Source organism: Periophthalmus magnuspinnatus, chromosome 22 (genome assembly GCF_009829125.3).
Source record: "Periophthalmus magnuspinnatus isolate fPerMag1 chromosome 22, fPerMag1.2.pri, whole genome shotgun sequence".
Classification (NCBI taxonomy): domain Eukaryota; kingdom Metazoa; phylum Chordata; class Actinopteri; order Gobiiformes; family Gobiidae; genus Periophthalmus; species Periophthalmus magnuspinnatus.
Window position 1 is genome coordinate 1,475,691 of NC_047147.1, and position 12,733 is coordinate 1,488,423.

A 12,733-nucleotide genomic window follows, 5' to 3' on the forward strand; every position below is an offset into this window, starting at 1 on the left:
TAAAATGAATGGAAGTCAATGGGAGGTCAATGGCGGACGCCGGACGTCATGGCAAATGTAGGGCCTATTGCTTCCGCAACGATGAGTGCATGGGCGAAGCCATTGACCCCACGGTGACGTGGGGAAAGTCGAGAGCTTTCAAAAAATGTATAATATGTGTTTCTAATGTTATGTATTGTTTTTGCTAAAAATATTATTATTTTTTTAGGCCTAAGCTCATACAGGGCGTAGGGCCTATTGCTTCCTCAACGATGAGTGCATGAGCGAAGCACAGACTCCTGTATCCTAGCAACCCATGCCGTAGGCATGGGATATGCATATTTGTTCTTGCTAGCATGTCAGCGCGAAGCGCTCATGTCCTCAAACACAATCCTGGCATCGAGCCCTATCCAAGGCCAATATGTCATTGTAATGTTAGCGGGTATATTCCATCCATCCATTTTCTTCCGCTTATCCGGGGCCGGGTCGTGGGGGCAGCAGTCTAAGCAGGGACTCCCAAACTTCCCTCACCCCAGACACGTCCTCCAGCTCCTCCGGTGGGATCCCAAGGCGTTCCAGGCCAGCTGAGAGACATAGTCCCTCCAGCGTGTCCTGGGTCTTCTCCGGGGCCTCCTCCAGTGGGACATGCCCAGAACACCTCCCCTAGGGAGGCGTCCAGGAGGCATCCTGAGCAGATGCCTGAGCCACCTCAACTGGTTCCTCTCAACGTGTAGGGAGCAGCGGCTCTACTCTGAGCTCCTCCCGTGTGACTGAGCTTCCTCATCCTATCTCTAAGGGTCGCGCCCAGCCACTCTGCGGAGGAAAACCCATTCAGACCGCTCGTATCCGCAATCGTGTCCTTTCGGTCATTATAGTGGGTATATTGTTTTGTATTTTATTTTTTACTTTTTAGGCCCGAGCCCATACAGGGCGTAGGGCCTATTGCTTCCGCAATGATGAGTTGACTCATCGTTGCAAACTGTTTTCACGAAGTTGCGCGCTTCGCGAAGCCCATTGACTCAATGTTGACGCACGCAGCGCGAAGCGCTCATGTCCCCAAACACACTCCTGACATCGAGCCCTATCCAAGCCCCATGCCGCAGGCATGGGCCATATTTGTTACTGCTAAAATAAATGGAAGTCAATGGGAGGTCAATGGCGGACCCCGATGTCATGGCGAATGACAAGCGCTGACTCTTCATGTCATCCTGATCAAAAAAGTCAATGTGACCTATGCCATTTTTTCACTGGGTTGCCATGGCGATGTGCGAAAGAGCCCATGTAATCCTAATGGGAAAATTTCCAAATTTTCGTACATTTCAAAGTCTTATAATGACTTATTACCGTCAACGACAAACATAAAATTTGGCAGAGTGATTCTTCAGGGTCGTCCCCGTCAAAAAAGTCCAGGGGGCCAAGTTTGTATTTTGCACGGTGTTGCCATGGCGACGCCATTTTTTCCATTTTGTGCATCAGCACTTCCAATGTCTTTTGACTTGTTTCGTGCAAAATGCAGCCCAAAGCCGCAAAAAAACAGAGGCAAGTAGCGCGTCAGTGCCACCCACAGGGAGTGCCGGTGTCGGCCGAGTGCGAAGCACGGCCCACGAGGGCCGTTTGATGCCGCTTGCGGCTTTTCATTTTAATTCTGATTGAAAATGGGGCTGTTTTCTGTTTAATGGCACTGACTTAACAACAAAGGCATGTTTAGTTTTTTTGTTTTTTTCATTTTAAATGTTTTCGTTGCATTTAAAATGAAATTACTATGAGCAGGCTTGCAATCTCTACAAATGACTCATACTTGGGCTGGAGGAGGGTCCCCTTTTTCTTATCTCCATGGAAATGTTCTTCCTCTGGTATAATATCCACGATATAGCAGTACCACTAAGTATAGTTTTAAATTGGAATCGTGCAGGTGACCTGCCATCTCCAGAATGTTCCATAGTGTTGCTTTAAAATTTCCAGGGTGTTCTATATGGGGGTTTGAGGAGGTCTAGTATCATATAGGTCAAATTAAATATTTCAACATAGGGCAATAATAAGCAACAAATTATTTCATCAAGGGCGCCAATATTAGTCATTGTTAGTCAAGGCATTGTTTACAAAATGTACAATGCAAAAAATTTCTTAATAATTATAGATGTTTTGAAGGTTGAAGTCATGCATTATTTATAGTTGAGAACTGTCTTCTTGCAGGCAGTTAACATCTGGATGGACAAACTCACAGCACAGTTCCCATATCTGGAAAAGCTTCGGCGCAAAAGGAGCGTCTCAGACTCACCCTGCCTCCTTTACCGGAGAAACTGTTCTTCCAATAGTAAGTAAACATCTTGTACTGTGCTGCAAAAATAATATCTAAAATGTATGTAAAAGGATTTGAATTCGAACTTTTAAGTCTATATTTATTTACTTCTTAGACCTAGGTTATCAAACTTGATATAATATATTGTGACTGGGTTTAAAGAGTGTTACTGTCATGCAAAGTTGTTTGAATTAAGATGCAATATGTAACTTTTCTTGTCAAGGGTGCACCACCAGCTTGTCTCCAGGCAAATGTTATTGCTTCGTCTGTAATGTTCCACAGTATGCCATTAAAGTTTTTTATTTCCATAGAGGCAAGGAGATGACACCACAAGACCTATGGAGGGTGTTTGTAGTCAATTTAAACAACCTATAACTGACAAAATACACTATCACATAAGATTATGCCATACTGTGGAAATTCCAGGCAAAACAATGATATCTCCATGGATGAAAAGCTGGTGAATGAACTTCCACCAGAAAGGTTACACAGTGCAACTTGAAATATTATGTACACTTTAAGGGAATTATAATGTATTTCTCATTTTACACTACAGTGATGGCTTGTTTCGATACCAGTTCAACAAAGACAGACTGCTCCTTTCTCTCCCTCTACCACTCGGGGGCAAACATCACAAGAGTTGGACTTCCCTGAACAACTGACCTATCCTGCCATCAATCTACCAAAAATAGGCCTTCATCTGCCCCCTCTGATTGTAAAATTACCCCCGTTCACCGTACCACCATCTTGGCATTTCTCACTCCCTCTCCTCGGACTGGCTGAAGCATCGGCAAAGATCAACAGTAACATTTACAGTTGGGAAGGATCGATTTCCGGGGGCAACAAACACAGTGGATGTCCCCAGTTACCATGGCGCATTACAAAATCATGGCACAGTCTCCATTCTGCGTGTTGTCATACAAACTTGAAGGTAAGAATATCAAAGAACATAAAAAACATATACAAGATATAAAGTAAAATTTATGAAGTTTAATCTAGTAAATGTGCATAGCAGCACTATTTTTGACATTTGTTATGATCTGTGCGAGGAAGCAGATTATTTACGAGCTCAGAACTTTATTGTGAATAAAAAGGCATTTTTAGGCTGACAAAAAAAGGAAATATATTTAAGTAAGTGCAAACATAATATGAAAGAGTGACCCTGTTATGTATATAACCCTATTAAATATATTATGACTTCTTATTTTATAGTAAGAGAAAATATCAAATCTGTCGACTGGACAAAAACATTTAGGAGTGAAGATGTCTGTGTAATCCCTCAGTTGACCAGGTCTGATCCATAGCAAAAGACAAATTTTAATTCTGTGAACTGGACAAATTGGGACAATCTGGACCAGGAGTCGGAAACCAAAGAGCCATTTGGACCCGGTTTCCACAAAAAAAAAACAAATAAATAAAAAAATTCCCATCCCATTGAGGAGTGATGGGAGACAATGACTCCTGCAATTGTGTTTCTTATGTCCAATCTGCCTCTGCAATTTCTTTCCAAAAACTCTAAAGGCTTATTTTTCAATCCAGGGTATTTAGTCTCCATGTGCTGAAGCAGTTTTGAAGGTTCCATTGCCTCGTTCGCTTTTCCCGCATATTACGCAAAGCAGACCTCGGCGCGTGGAGAGTCACCTGTAGTGACAAACCCATATTTTAAGTAGGATTCCTAGGATTGTCTGTTAAATTTAGCTTTCTTTTTCTTGGAGATCGTAGGCTCCTCTTCTGGCTCCTCAGTTGGCCTTTTCCCCTCTGCAAACAACTTCTCCTTGTTGTTGCAGACTTTTGTTTTTGGCTCATTTTCGCTAGCTTGTAGTTCTATTTTTGGGCAACATGTCTGATTATACATGATCTAGCACGAATAAAATGTACTTGTCATTATATCAAATGGATTAAAAAGTATTTTCCCAAGCCATGCAGTGCCGCAGTATAAGGATAAAAGAACCTCATGTGGCTCCGGAGCCACGGGTTGCCGACCCCTGATCTTGACAATCCTTCCTTAAACAGGAATGGGGGCCTGAGACATAATCCCTCACCGGTTTATAACTCCATCTTCAGATCCAAAACAAACAGGAACAAAAGAGAACAATATGGTTCCATTATAGGTGGAATAATGTCTTTAAGGCAGAAACTGAAGACAATAGCTGTTTACAGGTTCAGTATAGTTAGCCCCTCCCTTCAGATAGATATAAGGCAGTGGCCACCAGCAATCTGACTAGAAGCTGAAGAAGAAGAACTTGGATGAGCAGAGAAATGTCTTCACTCCTACAACGATTTGTCCAGTAGACAGATTTAAACCTCGTCTTTCGCTATAGGAGTGAAGATGTTCGCTGCTCATCCAAGCCACTCCTTCAGTTCTGGTCTGATTACAGCTGGACACTGCCTCATAGCTATCTGAAGGGAGAAGCTAACTACACACATATTGTTTACAGTTTCTGTTTGTAGGCTAGGTCCCCATTTGATGTTTATTTAAATTAAATAAAAGGAATCAAATGAATAAATTTAAATGAAATAAAATTAAAATAATACATTCAAATTAAATAAATATCAAATTCAAAGAAGCAATTTAGCAATTTGGTTCACCACCTTATATGATGCCAACAGTGCTCGCTGGTTTAAGTGACATTCACAAAGCGGGATGATTGTTGTTAATATTTGACACGTTTACGCTGAAAAAAGTCCAGTGTCTTATCAGCGTGACTGAGGTGTAATGAGGTGGCACCTTAACTTATTTGGCTTCATACTGTCCGCTGCCAACATTTTCAGACACAGCAGACACCGGTCTGTCCTCGTGTCCCACCAGAGTCACGGTGAAGCCAAGTGCTCCATACGCTTCATCAGACTTCCTCGTCTTACTTTTCGGGTGACTTTCATATGTCTCATTACCTCCGTCTATCTCTGCCTTTCTTTTCATCCCTGTTAAAATGTTTTCCTTCATGTCTCTTTAGCAAAAGTGTTTCTTGTTCACTGCCGTGTGTCACGATCTGTTCGCTCTCTCCTGTTCTTTGCTGTGTGCGCTGCGTACGCGCTGTCTACAGTACTACAGTGTCATACGCAGAGTTATACGCGCCCCCCCAGGCATCTCTCTGTGCCCCCCCAGGGGGGCGCACCCCACTATTTGAGAACGACTCATTAGGGCCTAATGAGTGATTCACACCTATTAGTATCCTAGCTATACCTATTGTTTTTTATTTTTGTTTTGTTTTGATTAAGATCGATTATTATTTTTATTTTTTTTTAATGTTGATCCAAAGCAAATAATTTATATTTTAGATAATTTACTTCAAAATAAAATATTTAAACTGAAAATAGCTGAAGAAAACTAAATGCTGACCTATTTAAATATATAATGTAATTTTCTTGAGTGTGCCCATAACAATAGAAAGCATTAAACAGACATTTCTTGTGAATGGTTTTGTTGTAATGCACTTGTTTTGTCTCTTAGGCACTGGTATGGTGACTGGAAGTGAAGACGACAGCATGAAATACCTCCTAACCAACACATTCAATCACTGCCTCATCGACACAAGCCTCAGTGTTGTTGAAACTTTTCATGTTACCGACAAAATCAACACAAAAGCCAATTACAAAGCGGAAATCTCTAGTCCCTTAGGCTTCGAGACCACTTGGTTCTACACCGCCCAGGCAACTTCCACACACGAACATGAGGAAGTCTCTGGAGATGGGACAGTAGATGGAAAACTCAAACTAGGATCCTATAATTCCGATATAACTTACACACAAAGCTACAGTCTCCGCCCACATGACAGAGAAGGAAGGGGAGAGTCAAGTTTGGTTTTCAGTTGCCCCCTAGGCAAACTTCACAACATAATTCAAGGAGTATACGCAAATTCAGAACTTAATATCATCTCCAAAACAAATGCTTTTGACGATGCCTTAAAACAAATAGCAGAATTGAAATTTAAAGATTCACAGTTGATACTTAAATGTAATGGGATGGCAGCAGGAATGGGCAAAGCTCTCACCAACAAAATGGAAGTTGGCGTATCTGACCAAATGGCACTTTTTAGGATTGAATCCCAAATTGATGACACAAAAAATCTGATATATTCACTCCTAACAGGGTCTTTAGATGCAAATGGGTTGGACGTAAAGTCCGAAGGCTCCCTTATGTTTGAAATGGGGCGTGGATTACACAAAGCTTCTTTGGCAATAAATAGAAATGGCTTAGTAACAAGTGGTACTAATGCAATTGAATGTAGTCCTGTGATGATTGAGAATATCTTTAATGGTGTTATAGACAGCAGTGGTGCAACAATGTCAACCAAAATGAGGGCAGTGGGAGAAGAAGGCAGAGGAGAGCTTAATATTGACGGGCAAGTATCGTCTTCTGAAGCTACTCTACAAGGCGTTCTTAAGGGCCATGCATTTGATGGGACCACCAGAAACAACTTGAATATATTAGTGAACCGAAATGGCTTGACTTTTAATGCAGATATAATGGGATCAATGAAACAAATGAAAACGGAAAATAGCCACCAACTAACAGTCACATTATGGACAGTTAACCTGCGTTCAAAATCTGACAACTTTGTTTGTGAAGATATTTACTACAAGCAAGATACCAAGGTTAATGTACAGCCTTTTGTTAGCTCCATTGTTATGAAAAATGATTTGAAATTATATGAACTAAGTTTGAGCAATGAAGGACGTATGAAGCTTCGACCAACTAACTTACATCTTAGCGGAAATGTTTTGGGAGCTTTTGGTGAAGATAACAACTTAAAACATATTTATGAAGTTAATATTGCTGGTCTAGAAGGTGCTTTGAAATACACTGCATCTGCACAAGCACTGGATGCTCAGCTGAGCCATAACTGCGAGTTTGAATTTGCGGGATTTTCTTCAATGACAAAATGTGATGCAAGAGTGAATTCGCAACCACTTCGCCTAGACAGCACCTTAAAAGTTATGGCTTTACCATTCAGTCTTTCTATTGATGGACTTGTCAATAGTGATGGTGAAATTAAACTATATGGGAAGCATACTGGACAGTTGTACAGTAGATTTCTATTCAAGGGTGAGCCGCTATCCTTAGCCTATACACATGACCATAGAATTTCAACCAATCATAAGCCTAGAAGAATAGAAGAGATCACAACCAATTTGGACAGCAAGTTGGAAGGACTATGGACACCAAATAACCAACTTCTTAACTGGAAACTGAAATCAACACTTAACAATCACGCATATGATCTAGATTTTAGTACTTACAATAATCCAGAGAAGATGGGAGCAGAGTTTGCTGGAGTTGTGCTCACAAACCTTTTGAATAAGCTAACCAAAGATAGTCCAGTTGAGGAGGAATTTGGCATGTCTGGGTTTCTTAAATATGATAAGAATACAGAATGCCATATAATTGAGCTGCCATTCATTGAAAGCTTTCCGGCTGCTTTCGAACAAGTCAAAACAACACTTGTTCAAGCCCTAGAATCACTTTACAAATACATTGACGATCTAGATATTAATTTGGTCTTATCGGATTTCAAAAACTGGCTGTCTGAGTTGCCAAAGAAGGTGGGCGATTTTATGGAAGAATATGATCTAGGAAAGTATATAGCTGTTGTAAATGATAAAATCGACTACTTGATGAAAGAGTATTCAGTCACTTTGGAGGATTTGGAGAAAGCAGTGATGAACTTCAAAATAAACCTAGAGGAAACCATAACGGACATTGCCACAAAAATAAAAGAATTACTTGTCATGGCAAAAGATTTTGTTGAATCCGGAGAATTTAAGGACAAGATTACAAATGTACTTAAAGAGATTGGAGACCATCTATGGGCTTTCAATGAGAAATATGAAATTAAACTGTCTTTGGTGAAGCTACTTGTTGCTATGGAAGATATATTGAGTCAAATCGATTTGCAAAAACTCACTGAAAGCAGCACTGCATGGCTAAAGAATCTGGATGCGCAATATGGCGTAATTGACAAAATCAAAGGCCACCTATCTGAAATCAAGCAAGCCATTGAAGACTTTGATACCCAGAAGTTTTTCGAAGATTTGAAAGATTACATCCTATCAATTCACTTGGCAGCATATATAGACCAGCTTCAATACACGATACCTTATTCAGATATTAAACGCACTTTGGAACATATGTACGATGTTATTGCCAACTGGATCGATGAATATGAAATCCCACAGAAACTCAATACTGTTTTCAATTATATAAAAGACCAGATCCTGAAGTACAGTCTTGATGAGAAGTTTAAAGAAGTACTGAATCAGGTAGATGTTCTCATTGACGACTTGAAAATTGAAGAAACGCTGCAGACAGTTGTTGATGCAATCAAAAAAATCAATTTTGAATATGAATTCAGCAAAATAATGAACTTTTTGGAGCACATCACAAATGCCATTAAAGACACTGACTTCAGGAAACTTATAGAAAGTCTTAATGATAACATCGCTAATTTGATCGAGTCCATGAAGGAGTTTGACTATCATATGTTTGTAGATGAGACTAATAAGAAAATGGCAGAGCTTGCCAATTACATAAATGAACAAATTAAACTCTACAAAATTGTTGAGAAAATTGAAGCAGTGAGGGAGTTTCTGAAAGAGGTCCAGAATTCAGTCTACACCTATTTGGATGAACTGAAAAATACCAAAGTGGCTGATGCGCTTGTCAGATTGAAAGATGTAATAGACTCAACGTTTTACAATGATGTTAAATTAAAAGCCCTAGATGTTCTTGATGATATAAGAGACCGGATTTCAGATATGGATGTCATTACCGAAATAATGGTCTATCTCCAAAGAGCAAGTGAATTCTACAAAAATACTATTGAATTAATCTCGATGAAATTGACAGAACTGATTGACGAAATTACTAAATTGTTTAAGAATAGTGATTTTACTGATAAGGCAAAAATAGCTATCAATGAGGTTTTCAGTGCAATCAAACAAGCTGAGATCAAAGTACCAATGTTTACTGTACCACTTACTGATCTCGTCATCCCTACATTCTCTTTGAATCTGAACAAATTAGATGAAATTAGCATACCTTCAGAGATTACAATCCCAGAGATTACTATTTTGAACACGTACACTATCCCATCCTACACAATTGATTTTGAAATGATAAAAGTCAAAATTGTCTCATTTATAGATGAACTTAAAATGTTTGAAATCCAATGGCCCAATCCACATGAAATCTTCGGAGATATAAAAGTTTTGTACCTTTTTGATTTACCAGATTTCACATTCCCAGAGATAACTTTATCTGAAGTCAAAGTACCAACTATAACCATCCCGAAAATAAACTTGGAAGCTTTTGAAATTACAATGCTGCCTATTCCAGCAATTGAAATTCCACAAATTCCTAGCGATATTTGTATACCTGTGTTTGGCAAATTTTATGGAGAATTTAGAGTCAATTCACCACAATACACTCTCATAACAACAGGCAACATTGAAAATGCAACATCCACTTTGAAAAATCCCGTTTTTACCGCCTCACTCAACTCGAAAGCAACATCAATATTTAAACCACTTGAATACAATCTTCAAGTTGATGCTAAGTTGGAAGCTCCCAGAATGAAAAAAATGATATTTGCACAAATGGTGAAAGCTGCACATATGGCTTTTTCATTTGATCATGAAGGAACACTTACCCTGACAAGCTCATCTGCTGAAGCCAACGCAAGAACCAATGCTAAAGCTACAACTCCTGTTTACACTGCTGATTTGATGAACAATATCGCTCTTTTTCTTAAAGGTGGCATTTACGCAACCTGTGACACTATGTACAGTCACAACTTGGCTCTCCCATCTCTCGAGTTTTCAAGTCAAGCTAACGTCAAACACACAGGCGCCACCACTTTGGAATCCGGGAAAGTGTCTGTTACTGCGGAAACGAATGCCAATTGCAAATGGTCCATTGACGATTACTCCGATGAAGGCACTCACAAAAATAAACTGGATTTTAACATCGACCTTAACATGGCTAAGTTAACGTTTGATGGAGAAACTGATGCTAACTCTTTCAAATCAAAGGAATCGTTAACAGTTGAATCTGTTGCACTAAGCCTTGTTACCATAGCAGCTCGAAATGAAATGGATATCCCATCTTTGAAGAAAAGTGCAACCATTTTGGATGCTGAAGCTAATATGAGCGAATTAAAACTAGCCATCACAGCTACTCATGACTGCGAGTATACTGGAAGTGTTCAAGGTACTGAAGTAAGTACCCTAGATTTCAAAATACATCCATTTGAACTAATTCTTGATGCTAAAAATAAGGCTAACCTAAAGATTTTCCTTCCTTTAAAACTTACTGGTAAAGTGGACTTCCAGAATAACTACTGCCTCATATTGAGCTCAGAGAAACAGAAAGCATGTTGGCTAGCTTTGGCTAGATTTAACCAATACAAGTACAACCACAACTGTGTAATGGAAAATAACAACAAGGAGATTTACTTACATAAAATGTTAAACGCAGAAGCGAATCTGGAGTTTTTGACGGTACCGCTCTCAATCCCAGAAATGACAATTCCTTATATGGAAACGAACATCCCAGCTATTACAGACTTCTCTTTATGGGACCATGCTGGGCTCAAATATTTGCTCCACACTCCTCAACAATCATTTGACTTCAACTTGAAACTTCATTACTTTAAAAATCCTGAACCATATATATTGCAATTGAATCTCGAGCCATTTAACAACGCAATTAGAGATAATGCTAACGTAATTCAAGAACAATTTGAAATGCTGAGAGACAAAATAGTTGGTCTATTGAAAGAATCACACAGCCAGGCCAAGAAACGCTATATCAAGCACAAAAAGGACACTTCGAGTATACCTCCAAGAATAATTACCATCCCTGGATACAAAATACCATTTCTAAATATCGAAATTTCAACATTCTCAGCTGAGTTGCCTGCGTTCAGCTATGTAGTGCCCAAGGAAGTTAGCACACCTAGCTTCAAGGTCCCAGCGCTAGGCTTCTCCATACCATCTTACACACTTGTCCTGCCATCTTTGGAGCTGCCAATCATTCACCTCCCAGAAACTTTAAGCAAAATACAGATGCCAACTTTCACATTCCCTGATCTCCCAAACAATATTGAAATTCCAACTTTAGGTAACTTTACTTTTGACTATTCATTCAAGTCTGCAGTGATTGCTGTAAACGCTAATGGTGATATTGTAAACCAGCAAGACATTCAGGCTAGGTTCACTGCCAACTCTGTATCTGTTTTTGAAATTTTGAACAGCAAAATGGACGGAACGACAAGTTTGACCAGAAAAAGAGGTATTAAACTAGCCACTACGATCACCTTGGAACACCAAAACGTTCAAGCTAACCACGAATGCGCAATTAGCCTCAGCAAGATTAGCATTACTTCCTCTATTGCCAATAGTGTCAAAATTAGCATGCCATACCTTAATTTGGACTTTGATCATACTATTGAAGGAAATACACAAACCACACCAACTGTTAGCACTAAGAATAACTCAAATATATGTTCAATGTTCCTGTGATCAATTCGGCAGGTAAAGGCACTTTTGACATGCAATCCGAACTTGAAACCCTTCACTCCCATATCTCGATGGACACCTCTATACAAAGCAAGTCTGACAGTACTATAATGGATGAATGGAATATTGCGCATGATTTAAATAACAAAGCAGTTTTCTACCTCAATGTTAACGGCCTTAGAACAACTGTTACAACTTCTGTTAACTGTGACATTGAAAAACAGGAAAAGCTAAAAAGAAGCACCGATGATAATGTCATTCATGTTGATGCTGTTGAAAATTTTGCTCTTGAAATCACCTTGAGACGAATGTTTGTAACTATGGAGTTTACCTGCAATAATAATGCCAATTTTGAGTTTTTCAACACCAATGGTAATCATGTGGTTACAGCTGAATTAGATTTGGTTCCTTTAAAATCACTTAAAACAAAACTGGACACTGAATTAAAACAGCCAAGCAGTTTGGGTCATTTGGGATTTATTCGTAAGATTAACCTTGAAATCACATCTGAAAAACAGTCTGTTTCTTGCATTGCAAAAGAACAGATAGCTTCATTCATTCATGCCTGCAATTTTTTTATGGCTAATGAAGTAAGCGAAGCTCGTATGGACTTTAGTGAATCAATGGAAGGGCATCTGGCTTTTTTGAAATCTATACGGATCCCAGTTTATCAGAAAAACTTGTGGGACGTGCTAAAGTTTGACCAGGTAACCAAGATGGACGACTTACAAATGCTCAACATCTCATCTAGCGTTGTCTATACAAAGTCTATGGATGGCCAAGAATATGGTTTAATTTATAGGCTTCTTGAGGAAGGAGTTATGTTCAGAATTCCTGGGTTTACCATTCCTGTGCCCTATTTTATCACAGAAATCCCAGCGGCTATAAGAAAAATAGACATGCGATTTGAAGAAAATTCCGCAATATGTAACGGTC

At 39.4% G+C, this 12,733-nt stretch overlaps 1 protein-coding gene across 1 annotated transcript in view; it reads left to right on the plus strand.

Moving 5' to 3' along the window:
• Positions 1–12,733, plus strand: part of LOC117390827 (apolipoprotein B-100-like) — a 57,054-nt gene that overhangs the window by 37,924 nt on the left and 6,397 nt on the right. Inside the window, 8 exon segments of the mRNA XM_055231249.1 lie at positions 2,173–2,251; positions 2,254–2,293; positions 2,835–2,902; positions 2,905–3,122; positions 3,124–3,147; positions 3,149–3,209; positions 5,730–11,768; positions 11,771–12,733. Of these exon segments, the coding sequence (XP_055087224.1) occupies positions 2,173–2,251; positions 2,254–2,293; positions 2,835–2,902; positions 2,905–3,122; positions 3,124–3,147; positions 3,149–3,209; positions 5,730–11,768; positions 11,771–12,733 (7,492 nt within the window).